Source organism: Nesoenas mayeri, assembly GCF_963082525.1.
Source record: "Nesoenas mayeri genome assembly, chromosome: 2".
Taxonomy (NCBI): domain Eukaryota; kingdom Metazoa; phylum Chordata; class Aves; order Columbiformes; family Columbidae; genus Nesoenas; species Nesoenas mayeri.
Genome location: NC_137543.1, coordinates 161,236,516 through 161,259,595, shown reverse-complemented (window position 1 = coordinate 161,259,595; position 23,080 = coordinate 161,236,516). Strand labels below are relative to the sequence as shown.

At 44.7% G+C, this 23,080-nt stretch overlaps 1 protein-coding gene across 1 annotated transcript in view; it reads left to right on the top strand.

Moving 5' to 3' along the window:
* The window catches only part of OBSCN (obscurin, cytoskeletal calmodulin and titin-interacting RhoGEF), a gene marked incomplete at both ends in the record, with an annotated part of 192,075 nt that overhangs the window by 82,863 nt on the left and 86,132 nt on the right, over positions 1-23,080 (top strand). The window contains 14 exons of the mRNA XM_080340366.1: positions 275-538; positions 827-1,090; positions 1,573-1,836; positions 3,275-3,538; positions 4,925-5,191; positions 5,556-5,819; positions 6,399-6,665; positions 7,813-8,079; positions 12,169-12,435; positions 13,671-13,937; positions 18,320-18,592; positions 19,236-19,502; positions 21,455-21,721; positions 22,342-22,611. Of these exons, the coding sequence (XP_080196492.1) occupies positions 275-538; positions 827-1,090; positions 1,573-1,836; positions 3,275-3,538; positions 4,925-5,191; positions 5,556-5,819; positions 6,399-6,665; positions 7,813-8,079; positions 12,169-12,435; positions 13,671-13,937; positions 18,320-18,592; positions 19,236-19,502; positions 21,455-21,721; positions 22,342-22,611 (3,732 nt within the window). The remainder of the gene's footprint in view (positions 1-274; positions 539-826; positions 1,091-1,572; positions 1,837-3,274; positions 3,539-4,924; positions 5,192-5,555; positions 5,820-6,398; positions 6,666-7,812; positions 8,080-12,168; positions 12,436-13,670; positions 13,938-18,319; positions 18,593-19,235; positions 19,503-21,454; positions 21,722-22,341; positions 22,612-23,080) is intronic.

Genomic DNA, 23,080 nt, shown 5'->3' with positions numbered 1-23,080 from the left:
ATAGAGCTTGTGGTTGGAATTCATGTTTTCTCCACTTTCATTGCTATCTTTGCACAGGTCCTCTGAGTTTGAGTTTGCATGTCATAGTCATGAGAATTAATTTGCAATTTAAGGGAAAAACCTTCACTCCGATTACATATACAAAGTGGTTTTAGGACCTGATCCCTCACGTAGATGTGAGATCAGGCCTGAAGACACTGAAGCCCTCGATTCTCCTTCACCAGGAGGTTGTGTTTGCTGCTCCGTTTTAACCCCCTGTCCGTTGCATCCTCAGCGCTGCCTGCAGGCATCAAGGAAAGCCTGAAGGACGAGGAGGTGACAGAAGGACAAGCAGCCACTCTGCGCTGTGAGCTCACCAAGGTTGCTCAAGTAGAGTGGAGAAAGGAAAACCGTCTGCTCAAAGTCAGCGACAAATACAAAATGAGACAGGAGGGCACGGTCATGAAGCTGCTTATCCAGGATGTAGAATTGAAAGATGCTGGAGAATACACTTGTGTGTGTGGAGAACAGAAGACAACAGCTGCCTTGATAGTGCATGGTAAAAACCACATACATAAATCTGTGTTATTGTGTTTTTCTCTACCAGCTCATCACTAGTGGTTGTGTGTGCACCTGTGGCTGAATTTAATTTGTGAACTGTATCTAAATCTGGTTGCATCCAGGCTGCTTTTCTGCTTCTGTCTGTCTGTCCAGTGTCCCAGAATTATGAGGAAAGGAAACTCTTTCCACCATGAAGTGTTCTCTGTTTGTGTACCATCCCATCCCTCCCATCACCTGTGTGCCACACGTCATCTTTCCTGTCCTCTGTCCGTTTTGTGACCTTCAGCCCTGCCTGCACTTTTCAAAGAAGAACTGAAGGACCTGCAAGCCACGGAAAGCCAAACAGCCACTCTGCGCTGTGAGCTGACCAAGGCTGCAGCCGTGTCGTGGAAGAAAGGAAACAAAATACTCAGGGCAAGCGAGAAATACGCCATGCGGCAGGATAATGCCCTCGCTGAGCTGGAAATCTGTGACCTAGAGCTGCAGGACGCGGGAGATTACACCTGCGTATGTGGAGACCAACACACCACGGCTTCTCTGACTGTGAATGGTAAATGTCGTTGCAGATGGCAGTTTGTTTTTTGTTTCTCTGAAACATCCATCAGGTTTTTCTTCCTAGGAAAGGAGAATTTCTTCTTCTGACACTTAATTTTGGTCTGATATTCCTGAAAAGGGAGTCGAGGACATGACTATTTCTCCATGCAGTCAAACTGCTATGTTGTAAATTTAAGAGAATAGTGCCTAGGAAATACTAGGAGCTGAGATCTCCTGCCCCCATGGAGGGTTTCCCTGTGATAAATTATTTAGATTCCATGTTTAATCCATTGCTGTTGTTCTTTGATTTACCAGCTCAGCACTTCTTACTGTCACCACTGGATTTAGCTTTCCAGATGATCATAGTGACAACCTCAACCTTAATGGTCAAAGACCTTGTCTTGGTCACATTTAAGCTTCAGTTAAGAATTCATGATGCTGATGGCAAATGCAGAGGACTTAGTTTAAATACACTATCAACTGATTTTCTATTCCCAGCCCTGCCAGTGCTTTTCAAGGAAGAACTGAAGAATGAAGAAGTCCAAGAAGGAGCATCAGTCACTCTGCATTGTGAATTAACCAAAGCAGCTCCAGTGCTGTGGAAAATAGGGTCCCAAGTGCTCAAAGCAAGCGATAAATATCAAATGACACAGCCTGGCACCACTGCAGAACTGGTCATTCGTGACCTGGAAGTAAAAGATGCTGGAGATTACACCTGTGTGTGTGGTGACCAGAAGACAACAGCAACCTTAACAGTTCATGGTAAAAAGACCTTATTAAACTTGGGAAATAGCTCTGTAGATAGACATCATTCTGAAATTCAACTGTTTCTGCTCAGAGTCAGCGACTTCTGTTTGTTTCTCTTTCTTGTCCTTCATTCTATGTGTAGCCTATTTCTTACTGGGAAAGAATAACTCAGGGCAAATTTTTGTGTCGTTATTAATCTTTCTCCTTTTAAAAGGAGAAAATTAGATGTTTCTTCCTGTCCAAGTCCCCTCTTTTTGGACATTTACATTTTCCAGCTCTTCCCCACCTCATCCCCATGGTTCACTGCAGCCAACCACAGTTTCTTCCAAAACACACGTATGCTCTATCAGCACCTCTGCTCTCCAAGAGCTGCTCCAAGGTGAAGGGAGGGTTGGGGCAGCAGGAGGAGATGTCACCGTTCTGGGTGACCTGACCATGGCTGCTCCTGGGGGTACCAGATTCTTTAAGCATATAAAACATGCAGAATTATAGAAGACTTGCCATTTCTCAGCTTGTCACCCCTCACCTGGGTTCATGAAGGATGCAGGGGTCTACACCTCTGTGCGTGGGGATCAGAATTACCTTGGCAGTTAGGTATTCTAAAAAACACCCAACAACAGGTTATCAGGTTATCTTTATCCTGCTAGCTCCCAAACCAAACCATGAATAAATCTTGGTGTTACATTAACAATCTCATCACCTGATGTTCTGCTCTCATCTCATCACTGAGCGTCTATTTTAATGGAGTCACAGGCCCTGTCTCTGAGGAACTTACCCCAGTTCTGTCCCCTCCAGCTTTTTCCAAACATTTCCAAATTGGGATTTTCTGAGATGTGAACTTCTTCCAATGCATTCGGAGAGTATTGTTTATATTCTGTACCTGCTTACAGGGGTTGTGCATGAGACACGTTTGTGGGTAAATGTTAATAATTAGTTTTTTCTGAAAGTAATTTTATATAAGTTGACCTGCCGTCAGGTTTTGATTTCCAAAATGGGAAATAGCAAGAGCCTGAAATTTTTATTACATGTAACGGCCCTTCAAACTTCAATTTAAAAAGAGAAGTAGTTTTATTTTGAAATCTGGCTGATTTCATGTAGGTGGGACTGTAAAACAAAATAGAAAATAACAATACCAGACTCCAAGAAACTGTACCTGTGCAGGTAAAGTAGTAATATATCCAGTGGTGTTATTTTGAGTGCTGTTCATCCAAGATCTGGATTTTCTGTATTGTTCTTTCACTATGAAAAGGGACAGACACTCAGGGCACTGTTCCCTTATGGTAAATGAAACCACATCGCTCCTGAAGAATGCTTTCAGAGTTTTTGAGCTTGGCTCTAGCTAAGCAGATTTATAATAGACTGAATAAGGGGAAATAATCCCAAGCATGAAAAATAAGTCGTGATTTTAGTTTCTGGTTTTCTGACGACCATTTGTGCATGTTGCATCCTCCAGCTCTGCCACCGCTCTTTAGGGAAGAGCTAAAGGACAGGGAAGCAGAAGAAGGTGGAGAAGTCGCCCTGCACTGTGAGCTGACCAAGGCTGCTCCGGTGGAGTGGAGGAAGGACCAGAGGATTCTCAAAGCCAGCAAGAAATACAAAATGAGGCAGGAAGGGACCAAGGCAGAGCTGGTGATTCGTGAAGTAGCTGAGGAGGATGCAGGAGGCTACACCTGTGTGTGCGGGGAGCACCAGACCACAGCTGTCTTAACAGTACAGGGTAAAAACCCTAAAAAACACCTATTTCCTATTTCCTTGACCACCTATTTCCTAGCAGGAAACCTCTGTCCTCTAATGTGTTCAATTTTCCCTGTCTGTTTGTTCAACCTTATTAACTGAATTTCCATTATTTGAAAGTATTCCCTGCCTTCCCACAGGCCGTGTATATTGGAAAACACCAGCTGCATTTTTCTGTGCCACCCTTTTGGCTTTTCCTTTCCTGAAGCTCAAACGCACTATCCTTTCATCTTTCCCTTCTGGCATTCCTCTCCTGGCATACAAACCCACTATTCTTTTGTCTTTCCTTTCCTGCATTTGTTCTCTAAAACATAAATCTGTTTACTATTTGCCATTCCTTTCTGGCATTCTCAATACTTAACATTTTAATGCAGTATAGGGTATAAAAAGCAATATCCAGAATAAGGCTGTGTTATAGTTTATACTCTACTGAGTTCCATTTATATTGGGTTTTGTGCCCATAGCCTCTATCCCAATGCATAAAGATAGATTTGCGCTGGGAGACTGATTTTCTAAGCAGGAAAGGATAAATTATTTCTGCGACCTCCTTTTGGTCTTATTTTGTTGTAAGAACCAGTTGCTGTGCAAATGAAACTGGTGTTTCAGCTTAACGTTGCTGGAGGTGGGAAACGTGCCCAATCAGGGAAGCTAAACCTGATGTATAGCCTGGATATTTTAATTTAACTGCACTACTATGGAGTAAGACGCTAAGATTGAGATCTGAGATACGCAGCCTTGATAAACAGGGGGAATATCCCATTATCCCACCTAATTAGTAGAGGGACATACTTTAAGGTCACCAAACTTATTTCAAGGAGATAACTTGCAATGGGTACTAGAATTATGTTAAGTGGGCAAAAGATGTTCTGACACAAGAAGATAGGCTCAGAATCAGCATCTGGAGACTTTCTTTGAGGTCAAGAAGAATCTGTGAGCCCTGGCTGCATCTTTTCAAGGGTATCTCAAGAAGAGATGATGATGAGTGCCAACCTGTGCCAACACTCAAAGATAAATAGTCCTACTCTGTAAGTAGGAAAAGGCAGTACAAAGGCCTGAAGTTTGTGGAAAACACCAACTACACATGTGAACAAAGGAGCTCAGAGGTTATATTCTTTATTCTTCTTACATGAAAACTTGTAGAAAGCAGGTGTAAATCTCTTGAGTACAATGCAACTTTGATAGTAGGAAGCCAGCATAAAACCAAAAGGATGAGGGGATATATTCCACTAGGATGTTTTAATTTCTCTTTCCTCTCTTTGCTTCTGATACTCACCCCTCCATAACCTTCACAACCTTCCCCTGTGACTTCCTACTCTTGCCCATCCCTGGATATCCTCCTTTTGTAATACTTTTTACCTGCATCCTTCAGCTGTACCTCCATTTTTCCAAGAAGAAATGACCAGCAAGGAAGCGGTAGAAGGTGGAACGGCCACTTTGCACTGTGAACTCAGCAAGGCACCTGCCCATGTTCAGTGGAAGAAAGACCATCATGTTCTCTCCCCGGACAACAAGTACAGCATGAGACAGGAAGGATGTGTTGTGGAGCTGGTAGTTCATGATTTAGATGTGAACGATACTGGAGACTATACCTGTGTGTGTGGAGACAACACCACCACAGCTGCCCTAACAGTGCATGGTAAAGTAATCTTTGGGACTAAGGTACTTCGAAACTTAGATCTGCCCAAGTTTCTATTGCTATGGTTCTCTTTCTGTTTGGTCAATGGTTTGTGTTCATTTGAACCTTGCTTACGTGTTTCCTTCTTCTGTTAGAATTGGGAAAAGGGCTTACTCTTGGTTTTTGTCCTCCTCACCTGTGCTGGTCCCTCTCACTTTCTTTGCCCCAATGCAGAACCCAGGGAAGCCAGGGCAGATGTTTCCATCATGTCCCACTGACCTGGACCAGGGCTCAGTAGTTGACCATGCGTCCTGTCCCCCAGGACCTCATCTATATTCTTTTAAGGAATATTCACTCTCTCTATGGTAATTCTTTTACTCTTCAGCGCTGCCTCCAGAGTTCAAAAAAGATTTGAAGGACCTGGAAGCCGTAGAAAGTGGGACAGCTGCTCTGTGCTGTGAATTGACCAAACCTGCTGCGGTGGTGTGGAAGAAAGGGCAGGAGGTGCTCAAAGCAAGCAGCAAATATAAAATGAGTCAAGATGGGGCTGTTGCAAAGCTGGTGATCCATGAGCTGGATGTGGAGGACACTGGAGATTACACCTGTGTGTGCGGAGATCAGGAGACAACGGCCACTTTGACAGTCAATGGTAACGAAAAAAGGAAAAAGTTATAACATTTTCTGAAAACAAAAATTGTGGTTTAGTGTCACTGATGGACAAGAGCTGCCTACAAATCATAAGGTGTGCAGAATAGCATGGTTTGTATAGCCGAATAGAGTGAATAGGTAGAAAATGAGAATTGCAAGGCAGAACTAAGTGTATTTTGTCAATACATTACTGTCAGGATAATTGTAATCTCTCCTGCAAGTGTCAATCTGAACTCTTGCAACTCCTTGCTGTTCTTCAGAACACCTCTTCAGCGACCAGAGCAGCATGTTGGCTACTTTTATAGTTGGAAAAATATCCTGCCATTTTTAGATGATTAGATTAAGCTTCTATAAACTTCACGGCAAATTTAACTTCTTGAAATGCGTTTCTTCTTGTTCTGCAGATATTCCTAGCAATTCTCTGGGGAACTAGCCTTGTATTTTGAATTTAGACCATTGAGGTTTAGAGACATCTGGCTAAAAGCTCTTTTGGTGGCTTATTTTTTTTACTTTTTAAATTTTTTTCTACTTTCCCAAACCCCACCTGCAGTATGTTCCAAGATATATTTCTATTTTATAGCCCTACCAGCACTTTTTAAACAAGAGCTTCAGAACACCGAGGCAGAAGAAGGTGGTACAGCAACACTGAGGTGTGAGCTTACCAAACCCAGCGCTCCGGTAGAGTGGAGGAAAGGAGATACCACTCTCTACCCTGGTTTGAAATATGAGGTGAAGCAGCAGGGCTCCACTGCCGAATTGGTCATTTATGACTTAGAACTGGATGATTCAGGACAGTACACCTGCGATTCTGGACATCAGCAGACAACGGCTGTAGTAACCGTGCACGGTAGGCAGAGTATTGACCCTTGGCTCAGTAGAGATGAAGTGAAAGGAGCATCTCTCCATGTTCCCTATGGCTATTTATTTGCTCTGCTGCTGGTCCATACCAGCATGTATATTCTACTTGTGAATGACACATGGTCAAGTTAGAAAGGTTCTTCTGGAGTGATTAATCAGCATCAAAGCAATTAAATGCTGTCATGATGTCGAAATACAATAAATCCTCCTGAGTGCAGGGAGTGTGGCTGTATATGGGAATGGATAACAGAAAATAAATCAGGTAGGATGATGGTTATTTTGGGTTGTTGATTGCTTCAGTAGGCAGAAGGAATGCTTAATTGTGTTTAATGCCTGACTGGGATGACAAGAGATGCAACAATTGGGGGATAAAGCATTTCTAGAACACGAGAATGTACTATTACTCGAGGCTTTGAGCCTCAGGTATAAACTTCTGGTAGCATACAACTCCATCAATTATCTGTTCTCCTCCACCCCATCTAACAACCTTGGTAGATGGTAGACCTTGCCTGAAATCTAAATTTCCTCTTCTATTTGTCACCTTATTGTCATCTTTTACTGTACTGCCTCTTCTTGTGTTTTGACTGATAACTTGATCTTTCATATGTTGTTAAAATCTTTATTTGGGAGGAAAATTCTCTTTGCTTAATATTGCAAACTCATAGACCTTTATTAAGGAACAACGGTCCGTGTGAGGGAGAGCATATCCCTGGAGGTATTTGAAAGATGCATAGATGAAGTTCTTAGGGACATGGTTTAGTGATAGTGTTGGGCTAATGGTTTGACTTGATGATCTTTTCCAACCAAAATGATTTTATGATTCTATGTCACGGTGATCTTTGACTAAAGCCTCCCTAGTTTGCATGGAGACACTTCCACAGAAAAGTCTGACTTCTTCAGATCACAAAGCAGGACATTCTATGGACCACTTTCTAAGACCAGATCTTTTCTCACCTCACCATATGCCTTCAGCTCTTGATTCACATAATGGTTCAAGAAATATGCTATCAAGACAGAGAGTTATAGCCCAAGGACTGTGGAATCACTATAATAGTCCATTTCTGAAGAATGATGGTAGGATTGAGTCTTTTTTGGGCTAAAACACTCTTAAAACATTTCCCTCTCAAATTTTGCAGCACTGCCTGTCACATTTAAGCAACACCTACAAAATAAGGAGTCAGAGGAAGGATGCACAGCCACATTCTGCTGTGAGCTATCGAAACCCAATGCTGCAGTGGAATGGAGGAAAGGAGGAGTGGGGCTGCAGCCCAGCCAGAAATATGAAATGAGGCAGAGGGAATGCCTGGTAGAGCTCTTAATACATAATCTCAAGTTAGAAGACACAGGAGAATACAGCTGTGATACTGGGGATCAGGAAACCAAGGCATCTTTGAATGTGAAAGGTAGGTGGTGGGAGCTGACTCCTAAAGCAATAGATTCCATCCAACATACAATGCAACAGTTTGGTTGTGAATATTTTTAAGTACATGATTTTTTTTCTCTATAAATATTTTCATGATCTACTAGGATGATTTATTATTATTATTATTATTATTTTAAATTTTATTTTATTTTATTTTTTAATGAGAAAGGAAGAGGATGAGAATTTGTTCTTCCAGTGCTGCATTTGAGTTTTGGGTTCTAAGAAGAAATACTTTCTAGCTTTATGGCTGGGGAGAAATTAAAGAAAGAGCAATGCTTTAACATAATGTCTGGGCATTCCATATGATATGAGCTCCCAAGACTGGTGCACCCGACAGACTACTACCCGCTGCTGGTCTTCCAGACAGATGGGGAGGAAGCTGCTTCCCGTAGTCTGAGGGCAATGAAGAATGATTTCAAGGTCTTGGGAAGGATGGTGAAAGACTCAGGGGCTCAAGTGATCTTTTCTTCACTCCTTCCATCTTCAAGTGACGATGTGGGATGGAATAGGAAAATTCATTCTCTAAATGGTTGGCTCCAAGAGTGGTGCTACAGGCAGGGCTTGGATTTTTTGATAATGGTTGGTTCTATAAGACACCAGTCCGGACAGTGTCACGTGGGAAAGGTTTATCTCAGAGGGGCAAAAGAATGCTGGGGCAGGAATTAGCTGGGCTCATTTGGAGAGCTTTAAACTAGGCTCGAAGGGGGATGGGGTTGTAGCTGGGCTTGTCCCAGTGGGGCAGCATTCTAGAACTGATGAGGACCAGATGGCCTCTTATGCTCCTAGGGAGAAATGGGAGTGCTCTGCTCGCTCCTTGAAATGCCTGTACACCAATGCGCGCAGCATGGGGAATAAGCAGGAGGAGTTAGAATCCTATGTTCGGCTGGGAGATTATGACCTGGTGGCAATTACAGAAACATGGTGGGACAGTTCACATGACTGGAATGTGGTCATGGATGGCTATGCCCTTTTCAGAAAAGACAGGCCAGCCAGGCGTGGTGGTGGAGTTGCTCTCTATGTGAGAGAGCAACTACAATGTACTAAATTCTGCCCAGGAGTGGATAATGAGCGAGTTGAGAGTGTATGGGTCAGGATCAAGGGGCAGGCTGGCAGGGGTGACACTGTTGTGGGCATCTGTTACAGGCCACCAGATCAGGCTGAGGAAGTTGATGAGGCCTTCTATGGGCAGCTGAGAGTGGCCTCGCAGTCACAGGCCCTGGTTGTTGTGGGTGATTTTAACTTCCCTGATGTTTGCTGGAAGGACCATTCAGCCAGCCAGCCACAGTCCAGGAGATTCCTCCAGTGCATTGATGATAACTTCCTCATGCAGATGGTGGAGGAGCCGACTAGGAGAGGTGCACTGCTGGATCTCATCCTCACTAACAAGGAGGGTCTGGTCGAAGCAGTAAAGGTTGAGGGCTGCCTGGGTTGCAGTGACCACGAGATGGTGGAGTTCAGCATCTTGTGTGGCAGGAACAGAATAGCAAGTAGAATTGCAACCCTGGACTTTAGCAGGGCTAACTTTGGCCTTTTCAAGCAATTGCTGGGGGAAATCCCATGGGCAAGACTGCTTGAAGGAAAAGGGGCCCAAGAGAGCTGGATTGCATTCAGAGATTGCTTCTTCCGCGCTCAGGATCAGAGCATCCCCACACGTAGGAAGTCAAGGAAGGGAGCCAGGAGGCCTGCGTGGTTGAATAGGAATCTATTGGGTATGTTCAAGCAGAAGAGGAGAGTTTACAGGTCATGGAAGCAGGGGCTGGCCACTTGGGAGGAATATAAGGCTGCTGTTAGAGGATGTAGGAAGGCAGCTAGGATAGCCAAGGCCTCCTTAGAATTACAGCTGGCGAGAGGGGTCAAGGACAGCAAAAAGAACTTTTTCAAATACATAGCGGATAAAACTAATACCAGAGGCAATGTAGGCCCACTGAGGAATGGGGTGGGTGCCCTGGTGGCGGAAGATACAGAGAAGGCAGAATTACTGAATGCCTTCTTTGTCTCTGTCTACTCTGCCGGAGGCTGTCCTGGGGAGCCCTGTACCCCTGAGACCCCAGATGAAGCGAGGTCAATGGAGGAGCTTGCTTTAGTTGATGAGGACTGGGTTAAGGAGCAATTAAATAGACTGGACATCCATAAATCCATGGGTCCAGATGGGATGCATCCGCGGGTGCTGAGGGAGCTGGCTGAGGTCATTGCTGGACCGCTCTCCATCATCTTTGCCAAGTCTTGGGAAACGGGAGAGGTGCCCGAGGATTGGAGGAAAGCAAATGTCACTCCAATCTTCAAAAAGGGCAAGAAGGAGGACCCGGGTAACTATAGACCGGTCAGCCTCACCTCTGTCCCTGGGAAAGTAATGGAACAACTTATCCTTGGTGCTATCTCAAGGCATATCAAGGATAAGAAGGTTATTAGGGGCAGTCAGCATGGCTTTACCAAGGGTAAGTCATGCTTGACCAACCTCATAGCCTTTTATGAGAATGTTACAAGGTGGATGGATGATGGCAGAGCCGTGGATGTGGTCTACCTTGACTTCAGTAAAGCCTTTGACACAGTCTCCCACAGCATCCTAGTTGCTAAGTTGCAGAGGTGTGGTCTAGACAATAGAGTAGTGAGGTGGGTTACAAACTGGCTTAAGGAGAGAAGCCAGAGAGTGGTAGTCAATGGTGCGAAGTCTAGTTGGAGACCAGTATCTAGTGGAGTACCTCAGGGGTCAGTACTGGGGCCAGTATTATTCAATATATTCATTAACGACTTAGACGAGGGAATAGAGTGTACTATCAGCAAGTTTGCTGATGACACTAAGCTGGGAGGAGTGGCTGACACGCCAGAAGGCTGTGCTGCCATCCAGCGAGACCTAGACAGGCTGGAGAGTTGGGCGGGGAATAACCTAATGAAATTTAACAAGGAAAAGTGTAGAGTCCTGCATCTGGGCAGGAACAACCCCAGGTTCCAGTATCGGTTGGGAAATTACATATTAGAGAGCAGTGTAGGGGAAAGGGACCTGGGGATCCTGGTGGACAACAGGATGACCATGAGCCAGCACTGTGCCTTTGTGGCCAGGAAGGCCAATGGCATCCTGGGATGTATTAGAAGCGGGGTGGTTAGTAGATCAAGAGAGGTCCTCCTTCCCCTCTACTCTGCCCTGGTGAGACCCCATCTGGAATATTGTGTCCAGTTCTGGGCCCCTCAGTTCAAGAAGGACAAGGAACTGCTGGAGAGGGTCCAGCGTAGGGCAACCAAGATGATTAAGGGAGTGGAGCACCTCCCTTATGAGGAAAGGCTGAGGGAGCTGGGTCTCTTTAGTTTGGAGAAGAGGAGACTGAGGGGTGACCTTATTAATGTTTATAAATATATAAAAGATGAGTGCCATGAGGATGGAGCCAGGCTCTTCTCGTTGGCAAACAATGATAGGACAAGGGGCAATGGGATCAAGCTGGAACACAAGAGGTTCCACTTAAATTTGAGAAGAAACTTCTTCTCAGTAAGGGTGACAGAGCACTGGAACAGGCTGCCCAGGGGGGTTGTGGAGTCTCCTTCTCTGGAGACATTCAAGACCCACCTGGACATGTTCCTGTGCAACCTCACTTAGGCGTTCCTGCTCCAGCAGGGGGATTGGACTAGATGATCTTTTGAGGTCCCTTCCAATCCAGAACATACTGTGATACTGTGATACTGTGATGTGGTTTAGTATTTAAAGAAAGATTTTCTTCCAAATCCTGGAACTGGACTGACAACGACCTTCCTGATCTGTCAAGGCTGTCCATGATCTTTCAAATATCTTTACTCTTGAGATAATTGTCAGATCAACTGAAGGATAAATTCATTCAAAGAATTCAACCCTGGGAAGGATTTCAGTCGAGGAAAAAAGGGAATAAAAGAGTCGATAGCTGTTTCTGATGCACAAACTTCTACGAGGAGTTCCAGGCAAATTAGAAAACTTGGATCCTTCTTAAGAATATAGCACATGCAAAACACAATATCTTGCTCTCCTAAGTGTCAGTCTTACTGTGTTAATCAGGACTTGACTCAGTCTTCAATAAAAGCTCCTGTTGCTTCTTTTTTCCCCCTTTAGCTCTGCCCATTCTTTTCAAAAAGGAGCTCAAAGACAAGGAGGCAGAAGAAGGAGCCGCGGTGAAATTTCAGTGCGAGCTGACAAAGGATAACGCGACAGTGGAGTGGAGGAAAGGCACCATGGAGCTCTTCCCATGCGCCAAATATGAAATTAAATTAAGTGGTCGCACAGCTGAACTGGTGATCCATAACGTAGAGCCAGAAGATGCCTCTGATTACTCATGTGATACAGGAGACCAGCAGAGCACGGCAGTCCTCAGAGTGAATGGTTAGCATTGCATCAGAACAGAACAGAGGATAAAAGGCATTTGTGAAATTGTGTGCAGGATATTCTTTTATTTAGTGGTGAATGAACCCCTCCAAAAGTTAAAATAACGAGGAAAGCAGGTGCCCTGTGGTAAACTAGAACACAGAAAAGTGTATCTTGTGGGACAGGATTTGTAGAATGGCTATTTAAACCTGTAAAGCACAGTGTACAGTGTCTTGACCTCTTCCTGTGATATGATAAAAGCAAGAAGCTCTGCATCATGAGGATTTTTAAATTCTGACAGAGCTTTATTTTTGGCACTTTGCATTCATTGCTGGTTCAATTAAAACAATAAGCAACCATACATCATTTACAAAAGCATTTAAAAAAAAAAAAATACTATTGTCAATTTTTGTAATACCCCCCCATGAAGATCCTGAGAACACTGCGTTCAAACAAACCAGGAATACTGTCTGTGATTAAGCAACATCTCTGAAATGTTCATGGTCATCTCAGACTCTTGGGTGGAACTTGTGGCTTTGATCTAAGCCACAGCCTTCCAAACCCCATCCTCTTGGCTAAACCTGACCCATGAAGCAGTCTCTGGGTCAACTGCAAATGAGTGAGCCCTGTGTTTGCTTTGCATGTATTGCAACAGGTTTCAGACAGAAGAAACACAAACGCTGATATTCCTGTTTTCACACCCACTCACACACACACGTGATGGATATTCCCTTTTTCATCAGTGACAAGCCATTGTCTGAGCTGTCCCATGTCCTACTTGTATAAATGTGGTTTGTTTGTGTGTATGTTGTCTGGATTGTCTAGTGTCTTGAAAACCTAGCAATGAGAGATGTATTTAAAGCTTTGCATCATTTATGGTGTTGGAAGTCACAAGTATTTCTATAAAAATAGACAGCTTTGCACTAGTTATAATCAGAAAGTACCAAACTTTGTTTAGTAAAGATAGTTATGTGTGGGAGTTCCCAATGCCCAGAGCAAACACATGAAAGGTGTAATGTGGACACCTTTGAATTTACGGCAAACAAACATATTGGGGAAACTTTCTGGTCCTCTGTTTGTCTAGATATAAAGAACATAGGTCTGTTTATAGAGAAAAAGGGTTGTTATTATCACATAACCACTTAACGTAAGTTTTTTTTCTGCAGCATCAGACCCCAGGTGCCTTGCACTGAGTTCTGGAGACCTGACATTGAAACTAATGGATCATGCATTAATTGCTTTTCAATTTGCAGCCATCAAACCCCGGCTGACGCAGCAGCTGAAGAACGAAGAGGTGGAAGTGGGAGGAACGGCCAGGCTGCGCTGTGAGATTTCCATCAGCAAAGCAGAAGTGGAGTGGAGGAAAGATGGAGCGGTCCTTCGCCCAAGCTCCAAGTACGAAATGTGGCAGGACGGCACCATCCGCGAGCTGCGTGTTCACCGCCTGGAGCCTGGCGATGCCGGAGAGTACTCGTGCAAGGCTGGAGATGAGACCAGTTCTGCAAAACTGACCGTGAAAGGCAAGACACATTTATTTGGGCAAGGGGATTTTCACTTTAGGATGCTAAGATAGAATCGAGGACTAGTGTGGGTTGGAAGGGACCTTCAAAGCTCATCCAGTCCAACCCCTCTGCCATGAGCAGAGACATCTTCATCCACATCAGGCTGCTCAGAGCCCTGGGCTGGGCTCTTTGGCCTAACTCTGTCATAAAACCAAAGCAGCTAAACTTTGCTGTCACATAAGAACATAAACCTTTATGGGCACTGAAGCAACAAGCAATCAAAAGTCCATGAATCTGAACACCACCTTAGCAAAGTCTTCCTCAGTTATAGAGCAGGAAAAGAACAGGTTCCTTCTGGAAATTTCATTAATAGTTTTGCCATGGCTTTCTACCTCTGTCTTATTCAGATTAGGAGGCTCACCCAACTAAAATAGGCAATGAAATACAAATACTGCCAGACTTCTAGAATGTCAATTGAAGGTAAAATATAGACTCACCCTTCTATCTAGACAAATACTATAAAAATATGGGAAAAAACTGTTTATGATAAACAATCGTGATAAACACAAAGCATAGGAACAGTATCATTAAAAATATATATATATGTATTATGGTCAATGAATGCACTGAAGCAAAGATTACAGTATCACAGTATCACAGTATGTTCTGGATTGGAAGGGACCTCAAAAGATCATCTAGTCCAATCCCCCTGCTGGAGCAGGAACGCCTAAGTGAGGTTGCACAGGAACATGTCCAGGTGGGTCTTGAATGTCTCCAGAGAAGGAGACTCCACAACCCCCCTGGGCAGCCTGTTCCAGGCTCTGTCACCCTTACTGAGAAGAAGTTTTTTCTCAAATTTAAGTGGAACCTCTTGTGTTCCAGCTTGATCCCATTGCCCCTTGTCCTATCATTGTTTGCCAACGAGAAGAGCCTGGCTCCATCCTCATGGCACTCACCTTTTATATATTTATAAACATTAATAAGGTCACCCCTCAGTCTCCTCTTCTCCAAACTAAAGAGACCCAGCTCCCTCAGCCTTTCCTCATAAGGGAGGTGCTCCACTCCCTTAATCATCTTGGTTGCCCTACGCTGGACCCTCTCCAGCAGTTCCTTGTCCTTCTTGAACTGAGGGGCCCAGAACTGGACACAATATTCCAGATGGGGTCTCACCAGGGCAGAGTAGAGGGGAAGGAGGACCTCTCTTGATCTACTAACCACCCCGCTTCTAATACATCCCAGGATGCCATTGGCCTTCCTGGCCACAAGGGCACAGTGCTGGCTCATGGTCATCCTATTGTCCACCAGGATCCCCAGGTCCCTTTCCCCTACACTGCTCTCTAATATGTAATTTCCCAACCGATACTGGAACCTGGGGTTGTTCCTGCCCAGATGCAGGACTCTACACTTTCCCTTGTTAAATTTCATTAGGTTATTCCCCGCCCAACTCTCCAGCCTGTCTAGGTCTCGCTGGATGGCAGCACAGCCTTCTGGCGTGTCAGCCACTCCTCCCAGCTTAGTGTCATCAGCAAACTTGCTGATAGTACACTCTATTCCCTCGTCTAAGTCGTTAATGAATATATTGAATAATACTGGCCCCAGTACTGACCCCTGAGGTACTCCACTAGATACTGGTCTCCAACTAGACTCCACACCATTGACTACCACTCTCTGGCTTCTCTCCTTAAGCCAGTTTGTAACCCACCTCACTACTCTATTGTCTAGACCACACCTCTGCAACTTAGCAACTAGGATGCTGTGGGAGACTGTGTCAAAGGCTTTACTGAAGTCAAGGTAGACCACATCCACGGCTCTGCCATCATCCATCCACCTTGTAACATTCTCATAAAAGGCTATGAGGTTGGTCAAGCATGACTTACCCTTGGTAAAGCCATGCTGACTGCCCCTAATAACCTTCTTATCCCTGATATGCCTTGAGATAGCACCAAGGATAAGTTGTTCCATTACTTTCCCAGGGACAGAGGTGAGGCTGACCGGTCTATAGTTACCCGGGTCCTCCTTCTTGCCCTTTTTGAAGACTGGAGTGACATTTGCTTTCCTCCAATCCTCGGGCACCTCTCCCGTTTCCCAAGACTTGGCAAAGATGATGGAGAGCGGTCCAGCAATGACCTCAGCCAGCTCCCTCAGCACCCACGGATGCATCCCATCTGGACCCATGGATTTATGGATGTCCAGTCTATTTAATTGCTCCTTAACCCAGTCCTCATCAACTAAAGCAAACTCCTCCATTGACCTGGCTTCATCTGGGGTCTCAGGGGTACAGGGCTCCCCAGGACAGCCTCCGGCAGAGTAGACAGAGACAAAGAAGGCATTCAGTAATTCTGCCTTCTCTGTATCTTCCGCCACCAGGGCACCCACCCCATTCCTCAGTGGGCCTACATTGCCTCTGGTATTAGTTTTATCCGCTATGTATTTGAAAAAGTTCTTTTTGCTGTCCTTGACCCCTCTCGCCAGCTGTAATTCTAAGGAGGCCTTGGCTATCCTAGCTGCCTTCCTACATCCTCTAACAGCAGCCTTATATTCTTCCCAAGTGGCCAGCCCCTGCTTCCATGACCTGTAAACTCTCCTCTTCTGCTTGAGCATACCCAATAGATTCCTATTCAACCACGCAGGCCTCCTGGCTCCCTTCCTTGACTTCCTACGTGTGGGGATGCTCTGATCCTGAACACGGAAGAAGCAATCTCTGAATGCAATCCAGCTCTCTTGGGCCCCTTTTCCTTCAAGCAGTCTTGCCCATGGGATTTCCCCCAGCAATTGCTTGAAAAGGCCAAAGTTAGCCCTGCTAAAGTCCAGGGTTGCAATTCTACTTGCTATTCTGTTCCTGCCACACAAGATTCACTTGGTGGACAGGGGAGGATAAGGCAGCTGTAGTTTTTGACTCATAGCTTGAAATATTTGCTTGACATCATATGCATGTGAGTGAACAGATGGTCTGTTCCCCAGCTTCCAGTCACATGGCAGCTGCATCTGGCCTTCATATCATTACAGACAGAGCTTGCTTTTGGGTCGGACCGCCAGTGTGGAACAATCACTGCAAGCATCTCTACAGGCTACTTGATACTGTAGATACTCTGTACATTATGCTCAGCTGCACCATTTTTCGTGCAGATGGTGACCTCGGTTGTATGAATATGTGCTCTGTTTGCTCAGATGAAAGCTGCACGGCTTCCCCTTTGGTGTTGCCCAGCAGATTTGGGGTACATGCAGCTTTTGCCTTTTGCAGGCTGTCTGTATGATCTTTGCACAGACCTGCAGGTGCCCAGCTGTCCTAGAAGCAGGACTCGAGCAAACTGAAGAGCAAATGCCTTGTTCTCAAGCTAATCCAGTTAGTCGTGCTGAGGGCACAGAGCCAGCCAGATCCCCAGCCAGGCTGGAAACCCAGCACAGAGTAGTTCCCATTCTGTTTGCAAAAGGACAGTACAGAGAATCAGGTTTTGATGTTATTCTGTGAAGATATCTAAGTGCAAATGTAATAATTTTCAAAATCCTGAATTTGACATCTAGCATTCACATCTTATTCGCTCGATTACATTATCAAATGTGTAATTTTAAAAAAATTAATACTCAGTGTATCTCTGAGAAAGGGCAAGGAGACCACACCTGGAATATTGTGTCCAGTTGTGGCCCCTCAGTTCCAGCAGGACAGGGAACTGCTGGAGAGAGTCCAGCGCAGGGCAACAAAGATGCTGAAGGGAGTGGAGCATCTCCCGTGTGAGGAAAGGCTGAGGGAGCTGGGGCTCTGGAGCTGGACAAGAGGACACTGAGGGGGGACCTCATTCATGTTTACAGATATATAAAGGGTGAGTGTCAGGAGGATGGAGCCAGGCTCTTCTCGGTGACAACCAATGATAGGACAAGGGGCAATGGGTACAAACTGGAACACAGGAGGTTCCACTTAAATATGAGAAGCAACTTCTTCCCAGTGAGGGTGGCAGAGCCTGGCCTAGGCTGCCCAGGGGGGTTGTGGAGTCTCCTTCTCTGCAGACATTCAAAACCTGCCTGGACACCTTCCTGTGTAACCTCATCTGGGTGTTCCTGCTCCATGGGGGGATTGCACTGGATGAGCTTTCGAGGTCCCTTCCAATCCCTGGCATTCTATGATTCTATGAATAAAACCACTAACTGAAAGATATCGGCCGCCTTACCATGTACACTGAAAGTAGTGAGCCAGCAGTGTTGGAAAAGTGATGTGAGAAGCTGTGATATCTCCATCCTTGGAGGTACTTAAAGCTCACCCGGACAAGGCGCTGAGAAACCTGCTGTGAGCTGGCCCTGCTTTGAGCAGTGGTTGGACCAAAAGACCTCCAGAAGTCCCCTCCAACCTATATTCAGTGTTTCTATGGTTTGATCCATGTTTTGACTACTGATGGGACTATTTGCAGAGCCTGATGTGACCATTGTGAGTGGCCTAAAGGACATGGTGGTGTTTGAAGGAGATGATGTCACGTTCCGGTGCCAGGTTTCTCATGAAAACGCAAGGGATGTTGAATGGAAGCTCCAGGATGTCGCCCTGCAAAACAATGAAATGAATGAGATCTCAGTGGAAAAAGGAAAGATTCACACCCTGACTTTAAGGAAGGTGACTGAGCAGGACATTGGCACCATCACTTTCCGAGTGGGACCACACACATCGACAGCAGAACTCACAGTAAAAAGTAAGGACTTTCTGTGATGTGGGAAAGGAATGGGATTGGTGAGGACAGGTGACATTTTGCTTATGCTAATAGTAAATTCTAGGCTGTAATTCTCCCCTTGTTAACTCACATCAGTAGGATGCTTGTGCTTCAGACCACCCATGATGTACTTATGTGGTCTCATATACTGTCATCACCATGGGCAGACAGTGGATATGTCACCAAGGTCCTGAAGCTGACTGGATTCTGGAGAAATTACTGGGGTAGCTCCAGTAGGTGGATTGACAGATCCACAGTTTTCATTGTTTTCTCTTTCCCTTCTCTTTTCTTTCCTCTTTGGAGTCTTTCTCTAAACATTTCTCTAAACATCTCAGTCATTCTCATGACTGAGAAGAAATTCTCAGTCAAACATCCTTCTCCTGCCCTTTTTGAAGCTGTTGGTCTGGTCAAAGTCCCCATCCCACCTGAACCCATTAAAACACCTGTAAACCCCTTTATTAGTACTTCAGTAACTTCAGCAAATACTTGTGAGCTTTATCCAAAATCTATTCACTTGTTTTAACTCCCCAATACATAACACAGAAGTTAAAGTACTTTTTATTAACTGTTTAGCTGTAAATACTGTAGTACACTGTAAATACCTTTGCCGTGTTTGTAATTTCAGTGCCACCTCCAGTCTTTAAGGTGAAATTACAGAGCACAGAGCTGCGGGAAGAAGAAACAGCTGTTCTCTGCTGCGAGGTGTCCCAGCCTAACGTTGCGGTGGAGTGGAAGAAGGGTGCCCAGGTGATCGCCCCCAGCTCCAAGTACGAAATCAGGCAGGAGGGAACAATCCACACTTTAAAGATTTATCACTTAAAACCCAAAGACTCTGGCAAATACACCTGTGATAATGGAAATGAACAAACGACAGCCACTTTAACTGTGAAAGGTAGGTTGGTTTGGGTTTTTTTAAGATGAGAAACTTGCTCCATTTCCTTAGCTTTGCATTAATGAGATGGTGTTAACTACTGTACTTGACTTCAGATGTAGTTTGCTGGTATAAAGCAGCTGAGTCTTTTTGCTTTCAGAAGTTAAGTCCTGTGGAGTCTTGAGCAATGAACATGAAGGGACACCAACTGTGTCATCAGTCCTAGACCCAAGGGCCTCTCTCTGGTCATTCAGAAAACCAAGGCTGGAACAAAAATTAGAATGAGACCATTTCTGATGTTTAACCATCCTTTGAACTGTAGTTCCACCTGGGAAAATGGTGCTCAAGAATCAAAGTGCTCAAACTTACTTGGGAACTCAATTCCAGATGATGAATGAGGCACCTGAACACTTCTAGTGCCTGAGGCCTCAAAAATAGGTGCAATGTGCCAATATATCAATTTTTAAAATGTACTCAGGTAGAAATACAATATTACAGTAACTTTTTCTGGGATACAAGATCAGCAAAACTAAAGAGGAACCAGGATGTTCTTGTGAAATGTCATCTCTTGAAATATCCCTTGAGGGCTCTCCCATGAAGGTCAGGCTTGCGGTGACACTGGCGCCAGGATTCGGTGATACCAGAATTTTTGTACCGTGAGCAGATCCTCTGATGGTGGCTGCTCATTTGTGTCTCCGTGTGTGGCCCCCGCCACTCCAGCACTCTTTGAAAAAATACTTGGAAACCAGGAAGCTGAGGACGACTCTATGGTCACCCTTCATGCTGAGCTCTCCAAACACGATGCACCAGTGAGGTGGAAAAAAGGGTCAGTCTTGCTCGAGGCCAGCAATAAGTGTGAGATGAAGCATATGGGCTCTTCTGTGGAGCTACTAATCCATGATCTACAACTGAAGGATGCTGGAGACTACATCTGCGATTCTGGTGATGAGCAAACTATGACATCCTTGGTAGTGAAAGGTGACAAAAAGCTTTCACTTCACCTTTTAGGGAGTTCTAGTTTAGTGTAGATGTTCCATACGTAAGAGTCAGGGACACTCTACCAGTGAGGTTGGCCCTTTGTTTGTGATAAGGATTCTTGAATCAACAGTGATGTGGTCTGACACATGTCTTCACAAAGACATAAATTCTCTCTCCTACTTATTCTTTGCTGGATCATCAGAGGCCGGGGGCTGCAGGACTCATCTGCACAATGGGATGGCTTCAATGCAGAGGCAACTGTACAAAAAGCCTTGACCCCAGCTATTGCCCAGATATCCCACAAAATACGCCATCAGTTCCTACATCACCCACAAACACCTTCAGGTCGATCTCCTCTTACACACATCTGTTACCCAATTCCTGTGAATTCACTCTGATTTCTTGAACCCCATCTCTTTCCCTTGTAAACACCAACTCAACTGTAACTGTGGAGCCACCAAGGTTCTTCTAGGGAGCTGGACTTGAGGAACTAAACTTCTACATGTGGCAGATTGTGAATCAACCCACCAAAACTCCATCTTGACCCATCAGTGATACACATCAGTGTAGAGACTTCCAGAGTTCATCTCTCTTCTGGGTCCAATTTTCAGATGAGGAGCATTGAATAATGATGTTTCTCCATGCATCCTCTCAAATACCCAATAATTTAGATATCACGTGTAGGCTTTTGAGTTGCAACTTTGGTATCCTTTTGGAGATACATGCAGTTAGATGCTCAAGAGACCATATCCATGACTGCTTCTGTGTAAAGGAACATGTTCCCAGAGATACTCGGTGTGTGCAGTGCCCAGTGACTCTTGGGGAGTGCGAAGTCCTTAGTACTCCTGGAAATCCGGAACTTTCTCACATTTCTTGTTTGAGTTTTAAAGTAATTTTGGACCAAATTTGGAATGGCACCACAGTTTCACGAAACAAAAGACTTAGTGACACAGTAATGAAACGTTATTTTTCCCCTCTGATCTGTCTTGGTTTAGCTTTGCCAGTAACCTTCACAAAACCACTACAGAACCAGCAAGCTGAAGAAGGTGGCACCGTCACTTTGAGCTGTGAAATCTCAAAATCAAATGCTGCCGTGAAGTGGAAGAAGGCCGGGACAGTGCTGCGACCAAGTGAAAAATACAAGATGCACCAGGCTGGGTCTGTGGCTGAGCTGACGATTTGCAACCTGAGTGAAGCTGACGGTGGGGAATACACCTGTGACACGGGGGACCAGCAAACCACTGCAGCCGTGCTCGTGAAAGGTGGGGATTTGCATGTTGAACAGCTGAACTGGGCTTTGTACCATGGAAGGGGCACATAATTAAGTAATTTGACAGCTAGACATCCTTTATCCAAACTGAATCATGGGGATCTCAGAGATAAGACTGATTTCAGAGGGATACAAATGGAGTGAGTTATCTCTAGCGAACCACAAATGGGTCTTTGGTCAATGATTCTGTGGTTTAATGTTAATGTCACCCACTAAAATAATGTCGACAATATTTTCACCATACATAGATTGCATTATAAATATATATATTTATAATACATACAATACAGTATAATGGTTGGACTTGATGATATTGAGGGTCTCTTCTTCCTACCAAAATGAATCTATGATTCTATAACATGCATACTTTATCAAATATATGTGCATAATGTATGTATACAATCGTACATTCATTATGCATCTCTAAGAAGGTAACGTAGTAGTCCGTGCTCATGTAACTACATTTCTACGCATGTAGCTCTTAGTGCCTTGTGGTCATTCTTTCAAATAATACAGTACTGTCAAGAAAGAGCATAATGAAATGTTTAATCCAGGAAAATAGGAAGCATCACTTGAAAGTAGGTGTCAAACTCTATTGACCTTTCCCTAAAGAACCAGCAGCAACCATAGTGGAGAAGCTGAAGGACGTCACTTCGTGTGAAGGAGAAGATGCAGTATTTGAATGCAGGTTGTCCCGGGAAACAACTCAGGACGCCCAGTGGTTCCTGGGGGATGTTCCTCTGCAATCCAATGAAATGAATGAGATCAGAGTCCAAGGGACGCGACACACTTTGATCCTGAGGAAGGTGACACTGGAAGACTGTGGGCCCGTCAGCTTCAAAGTCGGGCAGCATACCTCAGCAGCACAGCTGACGGTCCAAGGTGAGCAACCTCCTGGGAAGAAGGATTGAGGAGGTACTGGTGAGCACTGCCAACATTGCTTTAGCTTCTGGAGAGGTCTGTTTGAGAGGTCCTTGGAAATTTGGGGGATTGAGGCATTTAAGAGTTAGATATGTTGAAAGGGTTGTCAGGCATTGGAACAGGTTGTCCAGGGAAATGGTGGAGTCACCATCCTGAAAGTGTTTAAGAGGTGCAGAGAAGAGGTTCTTAGGGACATGGTTTACTGACTGCCTTTGGTTAATGGTTGGAGTTGGTCTTAAAGGTCTGGTCCAACCAAAACAATTCTATGAACCTGTGACGTGAGCTAGCCATTTCAGTCCTTTTTATAGCCCATGGAGTGAAGCAGGCATCCTTTGAAGACCATCCAACTTATCCTGAAACAAGCAGATAGGATATGTTAGAGTCAATGCTAAAGAATGTAAAGAATATGCCCTGAATTATCTACTACTTA